The sequence below is a fragment of the Stegodyphus dumicola genome, chromosome 2 (genome assembly GCF_044657685.1).
Source record: "Stegodyphus dumicola isolate Sdum_Otavi_A_Nest chromosome 2, ASM4465768v1".
NCBI classification, from domain to species: domain Eukaryota; kingdom Metazoa; phylum Arthropoda; class Arachnida; order Araneae; family Eresidae; genus Stegodyphus; species Stegodyphus dumicola.
The window spans coordinates 183,485,615-183,508,702 of NC_140769.1; the positions used below are offsets into that span (position 1 = coordinate 183,485,615).

At 34.3% G+C, this 23,088-nt stretch overlaps 2 protein-coding genes across 2 annotated transcripts in view; both read left to right on the plus strand.

Moving 5' to 3' along the window:
• dup (chromatin licensing and DNA replication factor double parked) overlaps positions 1 to 23,088 on the plus strand; it is a 97,414-nt gene that overhangs the window by 25,773 nt on the left and 48,553 nt on the right. Inside the window, exons 3-4 of the mRNA XM_085811496.1 lie at positions 9,918 to 10,130; positions 19,845 to 19,999. Coding sequence (XP_085667622.1) covers positions 9,918 to 10,130; positions 19,845 to 19,999 — 368 coding nt within the window. The remainder of the gene's footprint in view (positions 1 to 9,917; positions 10,131 to 19,844; positions 20,000 to 23,088) is intronic.
• Positions 1,400 to 2,197, plus strand: LOC146998672 (uncharacterized). The gene has a single exon (XM_085812272.1). The coding sequence runs from the start codon at positions 1,400 to 1,402 to the stop codon at positions 2,195 to 2,197; it is 798 nt and encodes a 265-aa protein (XP_085668398.1).

A 23,088-nucleotide genomic window follows, 5' to 3' on the forward strand; every position in this document is an offset into this window, starting at 1 on the left:
CATAGTTTTAATAGCCAGAATTGCACAAGCAAATTGTATAGCACTCTATTTCCAGATTCTTGTTTGGCAAAAAAGATTTCTTGCCGTAGAACAAAATGTACAAGTATTTGCGAGAGTGTGCTTGAGAGAAGAATATGAGATTAAAGAAGCAAAATTTTTTTCGGTCGCAACAGATGTGTCGAATAATGGCAACGTTAAAATGTTTCCAGTAGTCATGCAATATTTTCATAAGGGAAGTGGGATAAAACACAGACTGCTTGATTTTTACCGCAATCCCCAAGAAAAAAGTGGTGAGATTAAAAACCAGATTTGTCAAGTTCTTGTCGAAAATAATTTAGATATAATGAATGTAACTTCGTTTGCTGCTGATAACGCTTCTGTCAATTATGGCATAAATAAATCTGTGTATCAAAAACTTAAGATTGACAATGAAAACATTTTAAAAGCAAACTGTAAATGCCATGGTGGAGAACTCTTTATTATTATTATTTGTTCGCTGCCCAGAGAGAGGGTGCTACCAGCTTTCTCCCTCTTCCTCTCTGGAAGAAAATTCGAACTGGTTACTCGGTTTCTGGCTGCCGTCGGTGAAGCATGCACTCACCTCTCTTTCCTTCCGTGATGTTATTGTAGCTGTAATATGACTTTCTTGATTTTTACTCATGCGGACTTGCAAACTGTAAAAATACTCATCTTGTAACTACATGCAATGTGAATGTGTATAAGTGAATATATTTTAAAATATATGTCATCTTAGAATTAAATATAAATGTTAATATTACCGGATCAGATTTTGTTAACATTCAACGTGCAATCAAAAATGGCATCCATAACAACAGCCATAAATGGTGACTCGTCAAGAAGTTAGTGAACACGTGCCTCCTGTAACCTGCTTGCATCCTCAAGTTCTGTGATTATAATGTGCTATGAAGTGAAAATTATTTCTGTTCATGCAAACTACTAGCGTAATCCATCATTATTTTCGTGTCATCAGCAATATAGTGTGAAAAACAGTTGTGCCTGCTTAACAACATGCTTGGGAATTATCATGTGTCTCATGCAAATCGTCAAAGTGCTTTAAAGTGATCTCCATATAAATCATACAACGTAGTTACATATCATAAAATAAGTTTTTTCGGAATATTTTTTCTATAAGTGAATTGTGTTGTGCTGAATCTGCTGCTGACTGAGCAAATATTTCTCGTATAATTCGGAGGTAAGTCACGCAAATTCTTAGTATTACTTATGGTTATATTCGGATAGCTTACCTGCAAAAGTGTTTCTCTTACGTTAATGTTTACATTATTTATTTTGCACTAGTGTCGTATGTGAACTTATTAGTGACTGATTATTGTGTATTTATTTGTGTCATATTGGCAATATATATTTGTTTTTGTGAATCATGGCACCACCACAACCCATCGCTGACGATCTTAATATTTCACGTGTTTCCATCAAACCTCCCCCATTTTGGAAAGATAACCATACTTTGTGGTTTGCACAACTAGAGGCTCAGTTTGATATCGCCGGAATCACTGTTGACTCCACGAAATTCAATCATGTGATATCTGCAATCGAATCTGATATTCTCAATAGCGTTTGTGATATCGTTTTACACCCACCTGTGACTGGCAAATATGATACACTAAAAACACGCTTAATTGAATTGCATTCTGAAAGTGAGGAGTCAAAGATACGTACACTTTTTCAAGGGCTAGAACTTGGCGATCAACGTCCATCACAATTACTTTGCCGTATGCGAAACCTCGCTGGAGAGACCGTTGGAGAACCTTTGTTGAAATCCCTATGGATATCTCGTCTTCCGCAAAATACACAAAGTATTCTTGCTGCCTTAAGTGATGATCTTCCAAAACTAGCAGTTGTAGCTGATAAAATTACAGATCTCACAACTGTCCTGCACATAAATAGTGCTGCTACGGCATCTACCTCTCCCACTGAACAGCAAGTTGCAGAGCTGACAAAGCAGGTAAATGAACTTTTGCTAGCCTTCAAAAACAGCCATGAGCATTCCTGTGAACGAAGAGACTATTCCAAACGCAACAGTAGGCGTAATAGATCTAGTGGACGCTATCGACAGTATAAAGAACCATGCAACAACATCTGTTTCTACCATACTAATTTTGGTTCCAAGGCACGGAAATGTATTTCTCCGTGCAATTTCCGGCAGTCGGAAAACTAGATCGGTGATCGTTTGCCAGCCAACGTTGCGACCGCCACATCAATCGAATTCTTTTGGCCGATTCATCCTCAAAGCTGACTTTTTTAATTGACACCGAAGCCGATTTATCTGTCATTCCCAAGAGTTACAGTCAGCATGCCAAAATACCAGCTGCATTGGAACTCTTTGCCGCTAACTGCACTAAAATTGCAACATATAACACCAAACTTTTGACCATCAATTTAAACTTACGTCGCTCATTTACTTGGCCTTTTATCCTGGCAGATGTCAATCAACCCATCATAGGTGTTGACATTCTCACAAAGTTCAACTTACTCATAGACGTTAAAAACAACCGTTTAATTGATGGACAAACAAAACTATATTCTTGCGGTAGACTTCCTAATGTGAACCCGCTCAGTACTAGCATTCATATTTTGATGGGTAACTCAAAATTTGACAAAATTCTTGCCGATTACCCTAGCTTGACGAATCCTTCGCAACTTTTGAGAGGCCACCAATGTCAACGATTTTCCATCACATTGAAACTAAAGGACCTCCTATTTTCTCCAAACCTAGAAGATTATCTCCAGAATTGCTTCAAGCTGCACGTTAAGAGTTTGATTTTCTCCTATCAAAAGGCATCATTCAGCCTTCAAAAAGTCCTTGGGCAAGCCCCCTGCACATGGTTCGTAAGGCTAATGGCGACTGGCAACCGTGCGGGGATTATCGTCACTTAAATGCCGTTACAATTCCGGATCGCTGTCCCGTACCCCATATTCAGGATTGCACTCAAATGTTTTCAGGAAAGAACATATTCTCAACACTTGATTTAGCACGTGCCTATCATCAAATTCCTGTTAACCCTGCAGACATTCCAAAAACTGCCGTCACAACCCCTTTTGGTCTTTTTGAATTTTTGGCTATGCCGTTTGGTTTACGAAATTCAGGCCAAACCTTCCAACGTTTTATACATGAAGTTTTATTTGGATTGGATTTTTGCATCCCTTATTTTGACGACATCCTTATTGCATCGACTAGCGAAGAAGGGCACATCCGTCATCTTCGTCAAGTGTTTGATCGTTTGAATAAACATGGTTTGACATTAAATCCTAACAAATGTGTACTCGGAAAACCATCTGTTTCATTTTTAGGCTGCCTCATTACTGCCTCATTACTGCCTCAGGTGTAAAACCCCTGCCTGAGAAAACAAAAGCAATTGCCGACTTCCCCAAACCTACCACTATTGTCGAGCTCAGACGTTTTTTAGCCATGATAAACTTTTATTGCTGCTTCTTACCAAAGGCAGCCGAGACCCAAGCTTCACTGAATGAACTCTTAAAAGACTCACGTAAAAATGATAAACGCCCTGTTCCTTGGAACGACGAACTTAATCAGGCATTTGAAAAATGTAAACACGACCTTAGTAATGCTGCAACTCTCTCCTATCACTCTCCTAACCAAAAGCTGAGTGTTATGGTCGAACACTTCTGACATTTTCATTGGAGCTGTCTTAAACGTTCGACATTCTAATGACTACCAGCCGCTAGGATTTTTCTCACGTAAGCTGTCCCCTACAGAACAAAAATACAGCATGTATGACAGAGAATTATTAGCTATTTACACAGCTATTAAGTATTTCAGGCATAATCTTGAAGGTCAACACTTCACTATATTTACTGATCACCGACCTCTAACTTATGCATTCACATCAAAATCAAATTCTGCTTCCCCGAGACAAATTCGGCATTTAAATTGTATAGCTCAATTCAGCACTGATATTCAGCATATATCAGGTTCCAGCAATGTCGTCGCGGATTCTATCTCACGTATTCAGGGCATCGATGCCAATGCACCACTGGATTTCACGCTTATTGCTCACTCGCAAGCCACTGATGAGGAGTTAAAACGTCTGAGTGAAGACCCAAACTGCTCGCTGAAATTCCAGTCATTACAACTTACTCGGGACCTCCAACTATTGTGCGATACCTCCAACAACAGACTGCGACCTTATGTACCACTTAAGTTCAGGAAAAAAGTTTTTGACTGTTTTCACAACCTATCGCACCCAGGTATCCGGGCTTCCAAAAAGCTCATACAAGAAAGATTCGTTTGGCCATCCATGCTAAAGGACATTGCCAACTGGACTCGTTCCTGCATCATGTGCCAATGTTCAAAAGTTACCCGGCACACACATAGCCCTTTAGAAAAAATTGCGATGCCATCCGAACGATTCGACCATGTCCATATAGACATCGTCGGTCCTCTGCCACCATCTAACGGTTATCGATATCTACTCACCTGCATTGACAGATTTACTCGTTGACCTGAAGCTTTTCCCATTCAGGACATCTCTGCTGACTCTGTGGCTCGACAATTCATCACCGGTTGGATTGCATGACTTTGTGTACCATCAGTTGTGTCTACTGATCAAGGTCGACAATTCCAGTCACACCTTTTCGCTTCTCTGACATCTATGCTTGGAATACGTCGAATTCGCACTTCACCATACCATCCTTCCGCCAACGGCTTAGTGGAACGCTTACATCGCGACCTGAAGTGCCGTAATGACACCCGTTGGACTACTTCACTTCCTCTTGTGCTTCTTGGTTTGCGTTCTTCTTTCAAGCAAGACCTCGCAGGTACATCTGCTGAACTTGTCTACGGCACACCCCTTCGATTACCATCTGAGTTCTTTCAGCCATCCTCTGCTCCAGTCGATCCAGCGTCCTTTGTCCAGACTTTCCGAGAGGCGATGAAGAAGCTGTCTCCGACTCCTACTTTGTGCCACAACAAATCTGCCCCTTTCGTGCACCACGCACTGAGCACTTGCACTCATGTGTTTGTGCGAAACGACGCAGTGAAACCACCAGTCACTCCTCCATACGATGGACCCTTCAAGGTCTGTGCACGTAACAATAAGCATTTCACCGTTCTCGTGCGCGACAGGGAAACCATTCTGAGCATAGATCGTCTGAAGCCTGCTTTCTTCGAAGCTTCAAACACTCAGGTTCCTGTGACCAGCGATCCTCCTGACTCCCCGGATCCAACTGCTACTCTGGATACTCCTCCTTCGACCGACCGTACGCTTCCTCCCAGTGCTCCACCAGTCGTCACACGATCGGAAAGACGTGTGCGCTTCAACACCAGATATTTGTGAACTGATTTTTTTCATCATACCTTTGGTACTCGGGGAGGAATACTGTGGAGAACTCTTTATTATTATTATTTGTCTGCTGCCCCGAGAGAGGGCACTACCAGCTTTCTCCCTCTTCCTCTCTGGAAGAAAATTTGAGCTGGTTACTCGGTTCCTGGCTGCCGTCGGTGAAGCACGCACTCACCTCTCTTTCCTTCCGTGATGTTATCATAGCTGTAATATGACTTTCTTGATTTTTACTCATGCGGACTTGCGAAATGTAAAAATGCTCATCTTGGAACTACATGCAATGTGAATGTGTATAAGTGAATATATGTTAAAATATATGTCATCCTAGAATTAAATATAAATGTTAATATTACCGAGTCAGATTTTGTTAACATTCAACGTGCAATCAAAAATGGCATTCATAACAACAGCCATACCATATATTACAGAACTGCACAAAATTTGCATTAAAAGGCATAAAATTCGACGTTGAAGCCTACTCTTGAAAGTTTATAGTGAATTTTCAGCATATGCTAAACGAACAGCGACTTTGAAAGATTTCCATGCATTTTTAAGTATTGAGTATTGCGACATTTTGCACCATGTGCCAACCAGAATGGCTATCTTTATTGCCAGTGATAGAGTGTTTGCTTTGTAATTGGCCAGCTTTACGGGCATATTTTATTGAAGAAGGAGAAGAAGAATGTAGTGGCAAGCATTTAAAGACTAAAACTCACAGCCTTTGTGCTACTGTTACTTTTTGCACAATGTTATGCAAATTTTTGATAGTGAAATTAAAATCATCGAAAGTGATTTTGTTGCTTGCACAGAATTGCACGATGTTATGCTTGAAACCTGCCAAAAAATGACAAATTTTTTGGTAATTCAGTAAGAGAGATTTTTTAAACAAATTAAATGAAACGGACAAGGCTATGTTTATAAAGACGCAGACATTTTCTTTGAGAGATGTTTAGATTACCTGAAAAAATGGTATGATTTCAAAAACTTGGAGTATAGTAAATTGAGCATACTTTCAATGAAAAAAACCGATTACGTGGGATGCTTTGAGAGACTTGGCCATTGATTTAAAGATCACTTTTGATGAAAATAAACTTTATGAAGATTTCTGCATTTTGAGAGAGGTTCAAGACATAATTGTTAAATCAAATGTAAGAGTTGATCTGAGGTGCGCAAAAGTTTTCTCAATGGTCGAAAAGAGTTGGAGATGTTGAAGAAAGTAGTTTCATCCATTTTGTCTATACCTGTATCAAAACTGCCTGCGAGCGTGTTTTTAGTATAGCATTCGATATATGGACTAAGGAAAGAAACCGTTTAAATGAAGAACAGGTCAAGGCAGAAATCCTAATGTTCTTCAATTTTAAAATGGACTGCAAAGAGTTTTTTTGAAATCCGTATGATCAAATACAAAATATAAGTTCAAAATAAAATAAAAAGTTATGAAAATTTGTATTTTTTTTCCTCTCCCGGATTTTGACAGCCAAGAGGTGGCAACTCTAGCTATCAATGGTTAGTTTTTTTTATGTGTGGCGTAGCTGATAAATTCTGTATATGTGTATAATAAAAGGAAATCTGAACTTATGAACCTAACACAGGGTGCATAGTTGTTTGTAGAAGTGCTTATAATTCCTTATATTTTAAAATAAATTAAAAAGGCCCTTATAGGTGCTTATAAGTCGTCCTATTTGAAAATAAAGGCCCTTATAGATGCTTACGTTTTTTCCTCTAATTGCAAATAAAGCAAATGAATTTGCTGAAAAGGCTGAAGTTACAAAAGACGTTAATCTTTCAAATAAATCTAATGAAATATTAAAAAATATTTGGGAAAAACAAACTCAGTTAAGAAAACTGGCTTAAAAGAAAAATTAAAGGTAAAAGTATAGTTTAGGCTACCCCTTGGGGAAACTTGGCGATTTTTGGCGGTACATGGATACCGATTTTGTGCAATTCTTTGACTTGTTATTTTGGCTTGCGAAGAAAATCGCTGCTACACAAAGCCAAAATAACAAGACAAATAATTACACAAACTCAGTATCCATGTACACATCAATTTATTTTCAATTAAAAAAAAAAACCACTGAATTGCACAAAAATGACATTGCACACTCCTTTGACTTTATCCATGTACACATCGACCTATTTTCACTTAAAAAAAATCCCAGAATTGCACAAACTTGCATTGCGCACTCCCTTTATTTTGTCCGTGTACACATCGATATATTTTCACTTAAAATGTCAAAGGAGCACCAACATAGTCTACAACATAGGCAAACAAAAAATACATAATCTCAATAAAATACATTTTAAACCAAACAATAAAATAACATTAAAAACAAAAAACACGTTATACATTAAAGCACTACCAAAAGCAAATATTCACTTACCAGGATTTTCGAGTTCGCTTCATAGACCCAGAACCACGTAAAAATCAAAATATAAATCATACTCAAATGACATTTTTCAAACCAGGTACTCTTTCTGATCGAACGTTTCACATAGTGACTATCTGAGCCTTTCTTCCTACAAACCCATTCAAATCCAACTAAACGGTTTTAACACACACAACAAAAACGCTTACAAAACATCCCATGATTCAAATCCCTTATTTTTTCTTAATGGTAGTTATATGTGTTGGCCAGAGCATGGTAGTGTGGCATTAAGAATATTGTCATATGTCTGTAATGCACATGATTGACTTTTCCAGTGGTATACTGCATATTTTTTCAATGTTTTCTACCTATACAAAGACACATGCATTGCCTTGATATTTATGCTGAGAAAATATAACTTCATCACTAATTTACTTTGACTGTGGTAAAAGTTTTCTTAGTAAATAAAAATATATATCTTAGAAATATATGTTTTTGGTTAGTTATTTCAAGAAATAAATATTGAAATAGAATGGCATGCATTAAATTTTTTATTGACAGTACTTATATCAAAAACAAGGACAGTATTATAAGATATGAAAACAATGCATTTAATATCCATAATATACCATACATAACATATATAAAATACTATATATGCTGTAACATATGTATGTTTATAATAATAAATGCTAAAATTTCAAATTAATATTTTATTAAAGGAGCAGCATTAGAATAAAATATTGAATAAACCATTGCGAAGCCTGCGTAAGTGATGAACAAATTTAACACTTTTTTAAAAATCAAAGGATATTAAAAAACGAAAGAGGTACAATTTATTAAAAATGACAAAAGTTTGTAATGAAAACCAAAATATAGTGAAAACTTAAAAACATTAACAAGTATATAGGTTATTAAGCTGAAAATTACTAGTTCTCGAGCAAACGGCAGATTGAAATTTATTTTTCAAACCATAAAAATCTTCATTCAAAGAACAAATTTTTATAAGAAGAATATGCAATAAATAATTTACAAGCTAAAACTAGTAAAGCTTTTAAATAAACCAGGCAATTAAAAATATTATCAGCTAACTTATCTTGGAAAAACTATGAAGAAAAGAATCATGTGACCGATAGTAGCAAAGTAAAATCAAAATGCAAAAAATTTAAAACAATTTAAATGTTCTTAAAAACAAGTAATGTTATGGCAAATTTAAAAACAACTTCATCAATTGTAGATGTGCATGTTAAATATTTTTAAAAGGCCGAGAAAATTTTATTTACTTCATGTGCAACAATTTTTCGAATCATCCTCTCAAAGAGACTGCAATATGCACAGCTACCTTTTACACACTGGTTTGAAAACATGGTTGCAGTTTAAGCTGTGACATTTTCCATTCTTTTGATATGCAAGGTTCAACACTTTTTCTGCAATTCTTTATTCACTGCTTTGTTTGTTTTTATTTTTATGTTGCTCTTTCAATGAAATATTAATTTAAAATTTTACCATTTATTATTTTTTATTTTTCTGCTAAATTGCAGTAGCTTTCAGTGCATAGTTTATTTACTGGTTTTTAAGAACTTATTACTTAAATATACATAATAAAATTACATTTCTCTCAATACATCAACCCTTGACAACAATGTGCCTTGAAATGTAAATTCTTTATATATTTTATCTTTATTATTTCCATGTCCTCGCTTGTCCTGCCACTTCTTAATGATGCATAGTTCAACAAATTTTGATGCAGACGTGTGACAAAACTGTGGTATGGTTGATGTCTGTCGGGGAAGCGTTCTCGATAAATGCGTGCAGCGGTTCGTCCATTACCCTCAGCTATTCCATGTATAAGTGCATGTCTGCAAGTTCTCTGTTCGTATAGTGTTCCATAATGTTCTTCATATGGTGCCTATCGCTCGAATGAGGCAATCCTCACTTTCCACTAGTACTCTTGTAAAGCAGCCCCTGGCAGTGTAGAGTGATGTTTCTGGGCATTCATGTAATTCTTAATCCTTATGATGTGCCTTACCTCCCGTAGAAGTCTGTCGTAAAATTTATCGTAAACCCTGTATAATTCAATATAATCTTTGATTTTATGCAATTGTGAATAAACAAAAACTGAATTTTGAGATATATATTTTATGATTTGTTTATATAGTAGAATTTAAAATATTTTCATTAAGACTAATTTTAAAATGTTTTCTTCTAGTCTGAAACCACCTGTTATATTAAAGAAGCCTGCATATCAAAAATTTAGCCATTTAACTGCTTCAGAATCTTCTGAATTAGTGTTACCATATAAATACAAGATATTGTTGGAAATATTTCGATGCACAGATACAGTGGTGAGCATGCTGCACAACAGGAAAGAAAAAATTACTTTTGAAAAAGTACAGAATGGTGTCCAAAAGATGATGAGAAAGTAATTACATTTATATACTACATTGTCTGATTTATTTATTTAAGTGAAAATTTTTGTTTCTTGTATAATTTGAGAGTAGGTGTAACTTAGGAGAGTACTCATTGTATAACTTAAGGGCTTTTGCTTCATTTTTTTAGTGTTAGAAGAGAATTTATACATTTAAATTCATAATAAATTTAGTAATATATTTAATAAATGCATTTATACAAACGTATCGTATGATTTCATTGCTAGCAGAAATTCATATTTTACTGAACTAAGGTAATAAATTCTGAATTTTCTATTATAATCTTGTTTTTAATCATGAAATTTAAGGATACGGCATTTTCAACTACAGTACAAAGTCTTTAATTTGGACTCGTCAGGACTTCGGCAATTCTGGATTATAGATCATCGATTTAAATCTGGTAAGATGGCATGCAGAAATTATAAAGTTAAAAATATGAAGCCGTAATTTATAAAATAAAGAGCAAGTATCAAAATTTACAAAAAAAAAAAAAAAAAAAAGCCTTAATATTTATTTGTTTCCTTTATTAAACATTTCTTTCAATGTAAGTTGTTTAAGTTGCTTCGTTTTATGTGCTAATACCTTTCTCTTTAATTTTATAAGCAGACATAATTTCTTGCTCACTAACAAAGTTCCACTGTTCAAGTCCTGTAATTGCTGTGCTGAGAATACCGACCAACTTGTCAAACGAAATTTTTTTGTTTTCACTAACCTCTCTGTCACTTTCTTCATGCCTTTATCCATTTTTTGCAGCAATTCCACTTTTTGTTTGATGGACTTTGAAACTTGCTTTCGCTTTGTAGATCCTTTGGCAGCTCCAGAATCGGAAACTCTTTTTGACATAATCGAAAGTTCAAGCTTACTTTTTATAAAATTGCTCTAACAGTCTGCAAAAAATAATAAGCCAGATCCAATAAAAAGATTAAGGAACAACGCAATCTGCAACATTAACTGAAATAGGTAATTAGATAATTTTAGCCTAGCTTATACCGTCCGTTATACATTAAACGTGCATGCGTAAATGTATTATGTGCATGTGTAAAGGTATTAAGCACATGCATAAGGTATTAAGCTTAATAACTTTACACATGCTATCATAAGCGCATCATGCGTTTATGCATGCGCAGAAAGTTTGTAGCTTTGAGGTCCAGATTATGGACGTCTAGATTCGACTTTGTACTGTACTTGTTTATCGTGAAAATTGCACTCCGTATTCAACTGTTTCTTATTTTCAATCATCTCAGCTATATAGAATTTTCTGAAAAGTATAAATTTGGCGTATTATTGTTATTATAATTTATTATTATTATTATTGCTATTATTATTCCACTTCGGCGTCCATCATTAACAAAACTGGATATTAGCAAAATAAATGATGCAGTTCACCTATCACAAGTGAAAATAGAAACTGTAGTAATATTGGCTGCGATTAATATTTAGTGGGGTCTCCACTGGCCTTAATAATGGCTGCACAATGACTGGGCATTGACAAAATTGATTTCCAGATATGTTCAAGGGGTATTTTATGGTACTAGATTTGGATAAATACTTCCTTGAACTGCTTCAGCGATCTATTTAAAAAAAAATTATTATTTTTTTTTATTTTTGCTTAACACCTCTAGACTCATCGGGCTCCATAGGTTTTCTATTAAATTTAGATCCAGACTGTTAACACTCCATGGCCATGCAGTGATGTTACAATCCTGCTGCAATTTTTTTTTTTTCCTGTAAAACTGGAAAATGGACATGAAGATAAGAACAGTAAACACAATATATAATGTAATTGATGTGCATTGTTCATGCATGTGATGCTTGCCACTTTGGCTCTGTAGTATGGTGTTGCGTCATCCTGGAAAATGCATTCAAAGACAGATAATTATTGATATTGACTAGCAGGCAAGAGTTTCCTCTGCAGAATGTCTTTGTATACCTTTACAGAGTACTGTGCCTGCACAAGTACAACAGAAGTGGTTTCAACATCTGTCGCAGGGAGAGTTGGGAAGCTCCGCTAGCGAGCGAAGGTGTGGAGATTTTTATTATTCGTCGAGTGGGTGACGAGTGCCATCTTGCCTAACATCTTTGATTGTGCCATGAACTTGGATATCTCTCAAAGGTTTTCTAAATGTATTAATTAAATTTTGTTTCTGTGTCATCTTGTGTTGTGAATAAAGGAATTTATGCGTCACCAGTGCTATTTCCTTAAACTGGCAGATTTACGATGTCACAACCTGGACATTCATATTGAGGAAATTCAAGTTGACCCATCCCTTGCATAAACATCTCCAGACTACTTGAGAAACTGGATGTTTCACCCTAGAGATAATACAGTCAGTACGAAGTTCTTCATTGGCCCGATGGTGAAATACCCATTGACCATCTGAACTACTGAGACTGAATTTAGATTCATATGAGAATACAACTGCTTTCTATTGCTCAGAAGTGCTTTTCACATGCTATTTGGATCACTTTATATAATTGGTATCTCATTTTTATAATAAGTGAAGGTTATCTTCATATGCTGTGTCCCATTATTTCTTTTTCAAATCAAATATCTGCAAACAATGTTACTGCTTTCATTCACTTCTTTGATTTCTGTTCAGCCCCAAGATTCACTGAGGTTGCCTTTTTGCTTTCTGTTTCTGAGAGAAAGAAGAATACCACCGCACAGATTTCTTTCGGGCCCACCAGCGGCCGAGCGGTAACGTCGCTGAACACTGGTAGTTCGGTCCGAGGTTCAAATCCCGCGAACAGGCTAGCTGCATGGGTGTTTTCGTGGTTTTCCCCATGTGTAATGTGTATATGAGCGAGTTTCCCTTAAAAAGTCCTCCACGAAGGCATCCCTCCCTTAAGGCAGATAGCCCTCGAGTGCTTTGCCATAGTCTAATAAGCCAAACCAAACCAAACCAAACCAGATTTCTTTCAGTGCTCACTTCTGGCCTTCCTGTTTACTCAGTTTGACAGAATTTTGTTAGCAAATGAGATACACTGGATTGATTACAACTAATACTTTTGGATATTATAGATGTAAAAAAACTTTCAGTAGACAGTGCCAGCCCAATGCTTTTTCTTTTTACACAGAGTTAGTTAACACAAAAGAAGCTATCTCATTATCTCCACCCAAGATATATAAATGACAATCCTTTCTCTCTACAGCACTTTTATAATTATGCACATTTGATGCAATTACTGGGAGTGGATTAAGTGCTCACTCATACATTTCTTCTGATAACTGATACAACTTTTCATATGATTGTGTAATTGTTCAACCCTTTTTGAATATTTTTGTGAATTTGGGCTTAAAAAATGAAGGTGATGCATTTTCTTTCACACATCTGTAACTGTATGATCTTTAATAGCTGGACACGAGCTATCATTCATTGCAAGATGTGATTTGCTATTTTGATCATCAACATTGATTAGCTTGTCTATCTTTGGTGCTTTTATTCCATACTTAAATTTCTGTGATCAAATTCTGTTTACTAAAAATGCCACTTTCTGAGATGGAAGTTTGCATTTCAATATGCTGCAGTTCTTCCATTGTCAGAGTTGAAGATATGCTGGTTTGGCTGGTGTATTTTTTGTTGAAGCATAACTTAAGGTATACTGTGTACAATACTGCATACATGAACAATGAGTAAATGCAGTTTTAATATTCATTAACTGCTGTTGTATGTTGTTGTGGTTTTATCTCACCCATCTGACAATCAGATCGAGTTCTAGAAATCTGAGATTTAATCAAATATTGAGTGGAGATTGCTGTTTGTTTTTATTGCATCTAGGAGGTTTACTTGATTTGCATATAAGTTGTACTTCTAATCATTAATATTTTTTATTATATATATTAAATCTGTGTGTTGTACGAATTTCTGTTCAGTCAGAAGATTTCTCCTTGCCATTGAAATTAAAAAGTCAGAAGTGTTAAAAAAGCTATTCATAAAAAATTGAAATATTTATGTGATTTATATAGTTTGTAATTCAGTTTGTAATTCTATGATTTTCTGCCAGTGTTTTGATAGTTTTTCAAAGCCCTTGGCCTAGAAACTTAGTGGCCACGAGTCCAAAAACAGAGCAACCTCATTTCGGACATCCTGTGCAGGATGGAAGATAAGCACTAGCAAAATGTATCTGCAGGTGTGGAAAAAATGTAAAAGTCCGAAGGAACGATGTCGGGGCTTTATAGTGTGTGTGGTAGAAGATCCAATTTGAGTTAGAGTTACTGTAGTAAACCCACTTTTTATCTCTTGTTGCAGTTTTCCATAAAAAAGACTTTATTTTATGGCAAACCAAGAAGTGACACATACGTATTCATATTCTCAATATGGTGTCCTGTAAGCTCATGGGGGATGTATTTGCCTTTTTTGAATATACCAAGTGTTCAAAACAGGCAAACATTTTGCCTGTGTTTGCCTGTTTTGAACACTTTACCTGTGTTTAAGCCAAGTGTTTGCAGATTTACCTGTTCAAAAGCTTTACCTGTTCAAAAGCCAAGTGTTTGCAGATGTCTAGCAATGCCAAATCATCAACTCCAAGCTTCTCATCCAATTCCTTGGCCGTATGGCACAGATCTGCTTCGAGTAGCACTGCCAAATCATCATTTTAAAATTCTTGTGGTCTTCCACATTTTGGATTGTTTTGCAGGTCGAAATTTCTCTTCTTGAACTTAGCAAACCATTCTCTCATTACACTTGTACAAGTGCTGTCCTTCCTATATGCTTTGTCAATCGTTCTTTTGGCTTCTGTAGCGGAGGTTGAAAAGGAATAGCATGTAATCTTGAGTGTGTATCTTGTTGACAGCCATGCCAAATGAAGTATAAACTTGTTTTATTGAGCAACTAGGTGTCAGGCTATGTACTCCTGAAAAATTTCTGTACTACTTATCTTCAAATAATTTAATAAAGCTGTTTAAAGGTAGTGCTGGAAACTTTTACACACTCCTAGCTATACTAACATATTTATTTAACTGAAATGAGCTAGGCTCTGTTACTTTAGAATAGGCAGTTCAAGATCATAAATTGTGATCATATTAACTAATGAGTGTAATATGTGTCAGCATCACTGCGTAGAAAGATTAGAAGATTTTAGCCAGAGGACTTGATCATCTGTCTGCAGCAGTTGTTACTACAGTTATGAGGTAAGCCAAAAGGGAAGGGGAAAAGCACCTCGAAATGCCAATTTTAAATTAATAGACTAAATAAACTGAGCAGTGCTGGCATATTATCATATGAAAATAATTACAATTATAGCAACATCTTTAGCATTATTTTATATGATTTGAAGCTAATAGGTGCAGTTAGGAATGAAAAAAAAAATATGTGGTGTCTATTTTATGATTTCATATGGACAGTTTTTCAAATCTGTTATGTACCTCATGTCTCTTAGTTAGTGGACAGAAGTTGAAGAAAGAAATACAGGTTTAAAAGTTCTTTTCAAAAACTGAACTACTTTATTTATTTATTTAAAACTCTAATTTTTCAATTCCTTTCTTCCGCTGTAGAAAAACTCAGCTTGAAGAAATAGGTTCCTTTTTTTTCCCACTAGAATAGACTTCCTTCTTAGCACAGAACTTCACATAAGCAGTTCATTATGCATATTGCTCTGTCTATTGAAAGACAGAGTAGTTTTCAACCTTTTTATCATTTCACTCTGCAGCTCTGTAAGAACTTGATCACTTCATTTTCCACATATAAAATTTGCACATTACAGAAATACATTGACTACCAATAAGTATTTGGACACCTGTGATAGAAAAGAAAAATTAACTTTATTCAAAATCAATAGTTGGTAGAGCCTCCACAAGAGGTAATTACAGCGTGGACCATCCGGGGCATACTTTCCACAAGTCTTTGTATCACAGCTAGTGGTATTTTCTTCCACTTGGCTTGGAGAAGACATAGAAGTTCCTTCACCGATTTTGCACGAGTAGTGCACCCCTGAATTCGGCGATGCAACTCGTCCCAGAGGTTCTCGATAGGGTTCAGGTCTGGACTCTGGGCAGGCCAGTCCATTCGATGGACTCCATTGGCACCATACCAAGCCTTGGTTAATGTCGAAACATGACAACTGGCATTGTTGTCCTGAAAGTAACAGGGGTTCAAGCCGTAAAACTGCCACAACGTAGGAAGCACATTGTCATCCAAAATAGTGCAGTAGGCATCGGAGTTGAGCTTACCATGAATGGCTATCAAGGGTCCCAGCCCATACCAGGAGAAACACCCCTAGACCATAATTCTACCTTTGCCGAACTTGGCTGTTGGCACAATGCATTCTGGCAGGAGACGTTCTCCAGGTAGATGCCAGACCCAGACCCTGCCATCTGAATGGTAAAGGGTGAACCTTGATTTGTCACTCCAAAGAACCTATTTCCAGTGATCTATGGTTCAATTTCGATGTGCTTTGCACCACATTAACCGAGCAGTGTGGTTGGAATTTGTGATCAAAGGCTTATGGGAGCAGCACGACCATGAAAACCAAGCAGATGTGCTTCCTTACGGATGTTATTCATTGAAACAATACTCCCAGATGCCTGTTGAAACTCCTCGCGGATGAGGGCCATTGGTTGGGTGCGGTTCTTCCGAATTTCTCTGGACAGCACAGCACTTGTCGGTCTGTATCTCCCAGTTTCGTTGGTCTGCCGACTCGGGGCACATTTCGACAATCACCGCTCACCTTCCACTTCTTAATCACATAGGCTACTGTCGATTTTGAGTACTTCAGATCGCTAGATATGTCCCTTAAGGATCAGCCACATTTGTGATACCCGATAATTATACCTTTCTCTAAATCACAGAGCTCCGAACTGCGAGGCATCTTGCATGCGACTAAAGCCGATGCTGTTTCCTACACGATATATACCGGCGGATTCTGTGACGTACCTTAGGACCGCAGATATCGTCATTTGCATAGGTGTCCAAATACTTATTGATAGTCAGTGTAAAAGAGCATATCTATTAGTTTATCTAGTTTCCCCCTTTCAGTATTGGAAGTATAATACATTAAAACCTGAATTGTCAGCAACTTGGTTCGTGAGTCTCACAGGACAAGCAACATTTTTTAATAAATTTTAACTTAATAGTAAAGTTTTGAAATACAAGTAGTTCCTGTTATGCTTAGTCTACTGTGCATTATGTGATCACAATGAAATCAATTTTTTTTCTCTCTTATAATGGGATTGTGAGCAATTATCTGCATTTAATCTCAATCAGTGTGCTTTATTCGTATTAGTCAGTGCTATAGCAATGAGAAATTGTCTGCACAAATCTCTTTTTTAAGTGCCTTCAAGTGCAACGATTGCTTCTTAGTAACTATACTGCAGCAATGACCCCTATGAAGAAAATGGTTGCAAGTGAAAACTGTCAGAAAAAGATCATTATGATGCCAGTTAAGATGGAAATTATTAAAAAGCATGAATGAAGTGTGTGAATAGTCAGCATCGCAAGATTTTAAAAGAAATCTACTTTAAGATATATATATTTATATATTATATATTTACATTATATAAGATTTTATAAGATGATTTAAGTAATATTAAAGAAGAAATAATTAGCCAAGATGAAGCAAAAGCTGTCGTAAGAGTATCAAAGCAATATTGCAAGGATTCTATAAAAACAAGAACAAGAGTTCAAGAACCAGAGTTTATCAAGAGCAAGAGTTCTGAAAGATGTTGAAAAACTGTTTTTTGTCTGGATAGGTCTTCCCCCCCCCCAAAAAAAAAGACTAGAAGGGAACTGATAGATAACTGATATCTTTATTTGCAAGAAAGCAAAGGTCTCGTGTGGCAATTAGGTTGTGAGTAAGGTTGTAAAGGTCATAAGTAAACTGTCATGTATACATATGGAAAACAAAGAAAGCTCCAAAGTTAGCAGGGAATAGTTTGATAATTTTAAAGAGAAGGAAAATTTGATGGAGAGACTGCAGATTTGGATTGCTAAGGCAGCTGAGACTTTTGCTGCGTAATTCCAAAAGCTCATGTTTTCTTAGTGTTGCCTAGCTTAGGAATTGACATGAGACAAGACAAGGTCGTCTCTTTATGGAAAGGTGCCAAAGAGGACCTACATTCCTGTAAAACGGAATGCAATTTCTGATCACAAACCCATGACTGGTCATCTCGCACTCTTGCCATATGCGAGTGCAGGAAGGGATTTTAAAATCAAGCTGTTACTCTTGCATCATCTGAGAATCCATGAGCCTTTTAAGAAATACAAGGTTCAGAAAAGCCAGTTAAATGTTATGTGTAAATGTCCAGTAATAAAGCTTGGGTCCCAGACTTGGTAAAATCTACTCTAAAGTGAGTGGAATTTCTTTTGTTAAAAGCTACCAATTAAAGAAAAGAGGAAGATGCAATTGGACAAAGAAAATGAGTAAAACTAAATGTTGTATAAAATGGAATATGTAAGTATATTGTAATATAATAATAGTATATATAAAGTGTAATATGTACACCAAGGATGTCAAACAACTAGTTCTTTGGGAAAAACAACTTAAAAATGAAGATTTGACGCACTTCGCGACGTGCAGCATGAAGAAATCAAGTTTAGATGATATTTGTTCGTATCAAAAATACGCAGAAAAAATTGCAAATTTAACAACTGAATTTGAAACGAGGTTTAATGATTTTAGTTCCCTCGAAGACAATTTTTTTTTTTTTTGTTTTTTTGTTTTTTTTTTTGTTTTTTTTTTGTTTTTTGTTTTTTTTTTTTTTTTTCTTTGATTTTTCTCAATAAGTATTGACTCAGTACCCAGCCATATGCAAATGGAGGTGATCGAGATTCAATGCAACTCAAATTTGAAAGCAAAATTCATTGAAGTGGGCGTGCCTGAATTTTACAAATATTTACCAGCCAGGTTTGAAAATACTCGAAAGTTCGCATATGAAATTATTTCCGTGTTTGGTAGCACTTATCTGTGCGAGCAGTTATTTTCAGTCATGAAAGGTAATAAGTCTCTTATTAGAAACCGTATTAATGATGCTCACCTTGGGTCAGTGTTGAAAGTTATCACTGCAAACAAAATTTCTCCCGAAATAGGAAAGATAATAGCAGAGAAGAGATGTCAAGTATCAGGACGTAAACATTAAATTTTTCTTGTTCTTTTCTATATAAATATATATATATGTTTATTATTGTATTATTCAAAATAAATCTACGCTTCTATGAATATTGATTTTTTTTTTTTTTTTTTTTTTTTTTGCGGCCCGTCTAAAGTTAAACCTTGTTTGTTTGGCCCAAGTGTACCTATGAGTTTGACATCCCTGATGTACAAATTTTCCTAAAATCTATTATTTAACTGAAAAGTTAAAAAAATAATTTCTTTATGAAATCTTAAATTATAATGATCATTTTCTTTTTAGGCATATGGGGGGTTTCAATGAAATATCATATCCCTAAATGAATAAGAATTCTTTCAGTCTTTTTGCTGGATTTATTTACTTTGTATTTTATCGTAGGTATAATAAAATAATTGTTTTCAAATAATTTAAATGCTTATTAATAAATTTATCTCCTTTAGCAATATCATAAATCATTTCTTCCAGTTTTTTTCTTTTCTCTTGTTTTTCCTCCCTATTTTCCTCTATATTTCTGAACATTAAAATTATTTTACTTTTAATTATAACTTAAAACAATATATAATGCAAAGTAATTATAAATCACATACAAATATAGTGTATGATCATGGTAAAATTAATATATTAAAAGTTATTATTTTCCCAGGTCTTTTACTGAAACTCATCTAGGTCAGATTGTTGCAGTTTTACCATCAGCATACAGTATAAGTTTAGAAAACTGTAGTTCAGCTTTTACCAACAAAAAGAAAAGAGGACTTGATTATCAGCTAGTCATTTCTCCTAACTTTGCTGAAAATGAAGGTAAAATTTTTAATATATCAACATAGCATAAACATAAAATATTAAGATCTTATGAAGTTTAGTTTAAAAGCAAATTTATATATTATAAGCATGCTTTAAATTCTTAATTAAAAAAAGTGTGTAAATTAATGTATCTTCATCCTTATTGTGTATACCTTTCTCTCTCTATCCCTCCACACATATATTTTTAAAACATTACTAAGTATTATTCGAACAGATTTTTATTATGGAATTTAATTAAAATGTTTATATTGTATTTTTATAATGTATAAAATTTTATTTATTATATTATTTGGTAATGATACAGATGTGGAAGTATCACTTTTCTCATCTTAACTGAGTTATCAGTAGTATGGAATTAGCACAGTTTCTGATTTATATAATAACACTCACTTTTTTCCTTATTAATTCATATTTTGAACCTCTAAAGGAACTGAATGGCTGTGAACAAATTTAAATTATACATTTTGATGCTGCGAATAATAAAATAATGTATAAAAATTAAGTTAAAAAAATTAATTCTTTAATTCTAATTTATTGTTTATTGGTAATTTAAGTTTTTTGTTGCATTGAGAAGTTAAATAAATCGTATTTTATTTGTAAATATGATGTTCATAATTAAAATTATTCTTAAAAATACCTGAAATATCTTTTTAGCTTTTATTAATTGACTTTTTTTTTCATATGAGTAGTTAATAATTCTAAAGTATTCTATTACTACATCTGAAAATTGTGTTGTTTTTGCAACAGATGTGCATATTTATCTAGAATTCTAAGTTTTATTTATTTATTTAAATCAGTTTATGATAAATTAAGCTGTAATTTTACTTCTTGATTTTTTACATACAGAAAGAGTTTCTTACAAACTTCTTAGCTTATTTGAGTCATTTCTAAAATAACTATGTATTCATATTGTATGAAATTATAACATATTCTCTTTAGTATACCTCTAGATTTATTTCTTTTTGGGCTCAAAACACAATTTTTTTTTATGACCAAAGTATTTATGATGCAGCAAAACGAATTGATAAGACTTGTTGCTCAATTCAGTGCACTATATGTAAATTCAAGTTGTAAACAGCCTGTTGTTGAATCTACAGTCAATTAAGTACAAAAGATCTTGCAAAAATGGCATTATAAAAATTCATTTAATTTCATTAAACAAAATATTGAAAAACTAAACAAAATGAATGCTAAGGTCACTGATAGTGTGTAGTATGTAATGTGTTACTTTTTTGTTAAGTTCACAACACTGCCTAACCTTTTTCCGTGTGGCATTTATGTAAGATTTTGATTGTCAATAAAAATTCATAAAAGTATCCCCTAAAGAAATACAACACAGAAATATTTTTAAATTATAAAGCATTGCAAAACTAAATAAAAGCTTTTATAGCAATTTTGAATAAATATACTTTCTTAAAGTTTATTATTAAAATATGTGCAAGGTATTTGGTTATGTTTTATCACCATTAGACTCCATCAGAAAGGGCTAAAAATTACAAAACTTCAGTTAAAACAAAAGTTAAAACCAACTTCGTTTAACATTTTTAGAAAAGATATCACATCTCACAAGAGGCTAAATATATAAACAATTACACTCATGAGTCGACTTCAGACATCAGCCATGAAAAGGCAAGTGAGAAGTAAGTAGTAAGTTTCGGCAAAAAAGTTCAAGTTTTTATACTCGCACTGTGGCAAGCAACTGTGGCTTATTACAATGCAAGGACGAATGTTCCCACTCATAGCAATGGACATTATTAGCCATAGGTATATTAGATGAGTTGAAAGAAAAAAAAAATAAGGATTTATTGTCTGTGAAAAGTGCACAAAAATTTTTTTACAAACTGGTACTAAACATACTTATGATTAATGAAATCAACAATTGTTAAGTCAACTATTAAATAAAATATAATCTCAAATATTTAAAATATTTGCACAGTGGAAAACACAGTTATTGCAATTATGCTCAGCAAGTAAATTTCTTTTTTAAAATTACATTAAAAATGTAAGATTTATGTATACAAATAATTATTATGAGAAGAAGCAGTTAAATTGTACTGAAAGTAACGTGTGATAATGTTCAATGTCCATTATGCTAAAAAAATGTATGATGGAATTAACAGAAAAGTAACAAAATTGTGATATTAAAAAAAAGTTTCTGAATAAAATTTAGTGCAGTGATTGTACTTGTTATTTGTTGACACTTGTAGTTTTTATCGAGTGATATAATTTCACTTGCACATCATTCTTTAGTCCCAAGTGTAAAGTTTTTATTACATTTTATGATAATCATCATTGAGAATCTTAATTCATGTATATATGAAGTTTTGCAATGATATAATATATTTATGGTGTTTCTTCCGTTAGCATTTTAAATTCAGTTAGCAGGTACTGATGACTAAATTAGCAGGTACTGATGATGTTTGTAAATTATTGTATGGAAGTGGTCATGTACTCGTATATTAACTTTTCTGAATTTTTCATGATTTTTTCAAGACAAAAATCATTCTAATATGGTGATTTGTCATCAAATTTATTTTTGCAACTATTTTTAGTAGATTTTGGAGTTATCACTCTTCACCAAATGATCAGACAAGTCTCATTTTTTCCAGTGAGAGGGAAGAAATATTTGAACATTTCCTCACTTTCACATTTTTAACATTATGTGTTGCTAGGTTTGCCGTTTAATCACCATTTTACAAGCTTTAAACAACTTAAGCTTGGTAACATTTGAGGCGGTAATTTGCGAATTTCTTCATGATATTTTTCAAATATATAAACAGTATTGTGGTACTGTTAAAATATTGGTAATGTAATAACATTATATGAAACATCTTTTCACTTGTTTATTTTAACATATCTTACTTCAATGTTTAACAGTGTTTCAGAAGTTGTTTGTCAGAATTTCATCCAGCTAACCTGGAAACCTGATCTGAATTGTTGATTCTAAAATATATTAAGTTGTGTCAAATATTGCTTGTACATAGTTTGAAAGAATTTTGATAAAATGAGCAAAAAACAATATTGCCATTATTTTAGACCAGCATACAAGAATTAGTTTCTTTGCATTAAAGAAACATGTAAGGGAC

What these genes read in the sequence shown, in the direction of transcription:
- LOC146998672 (XM_085812272.1), top strand. Translation starts at nt 1,400, where the DNA reads ATGGCACCACCACAACCCATCGCTGACGATCTTAATATTTCACGTGTT.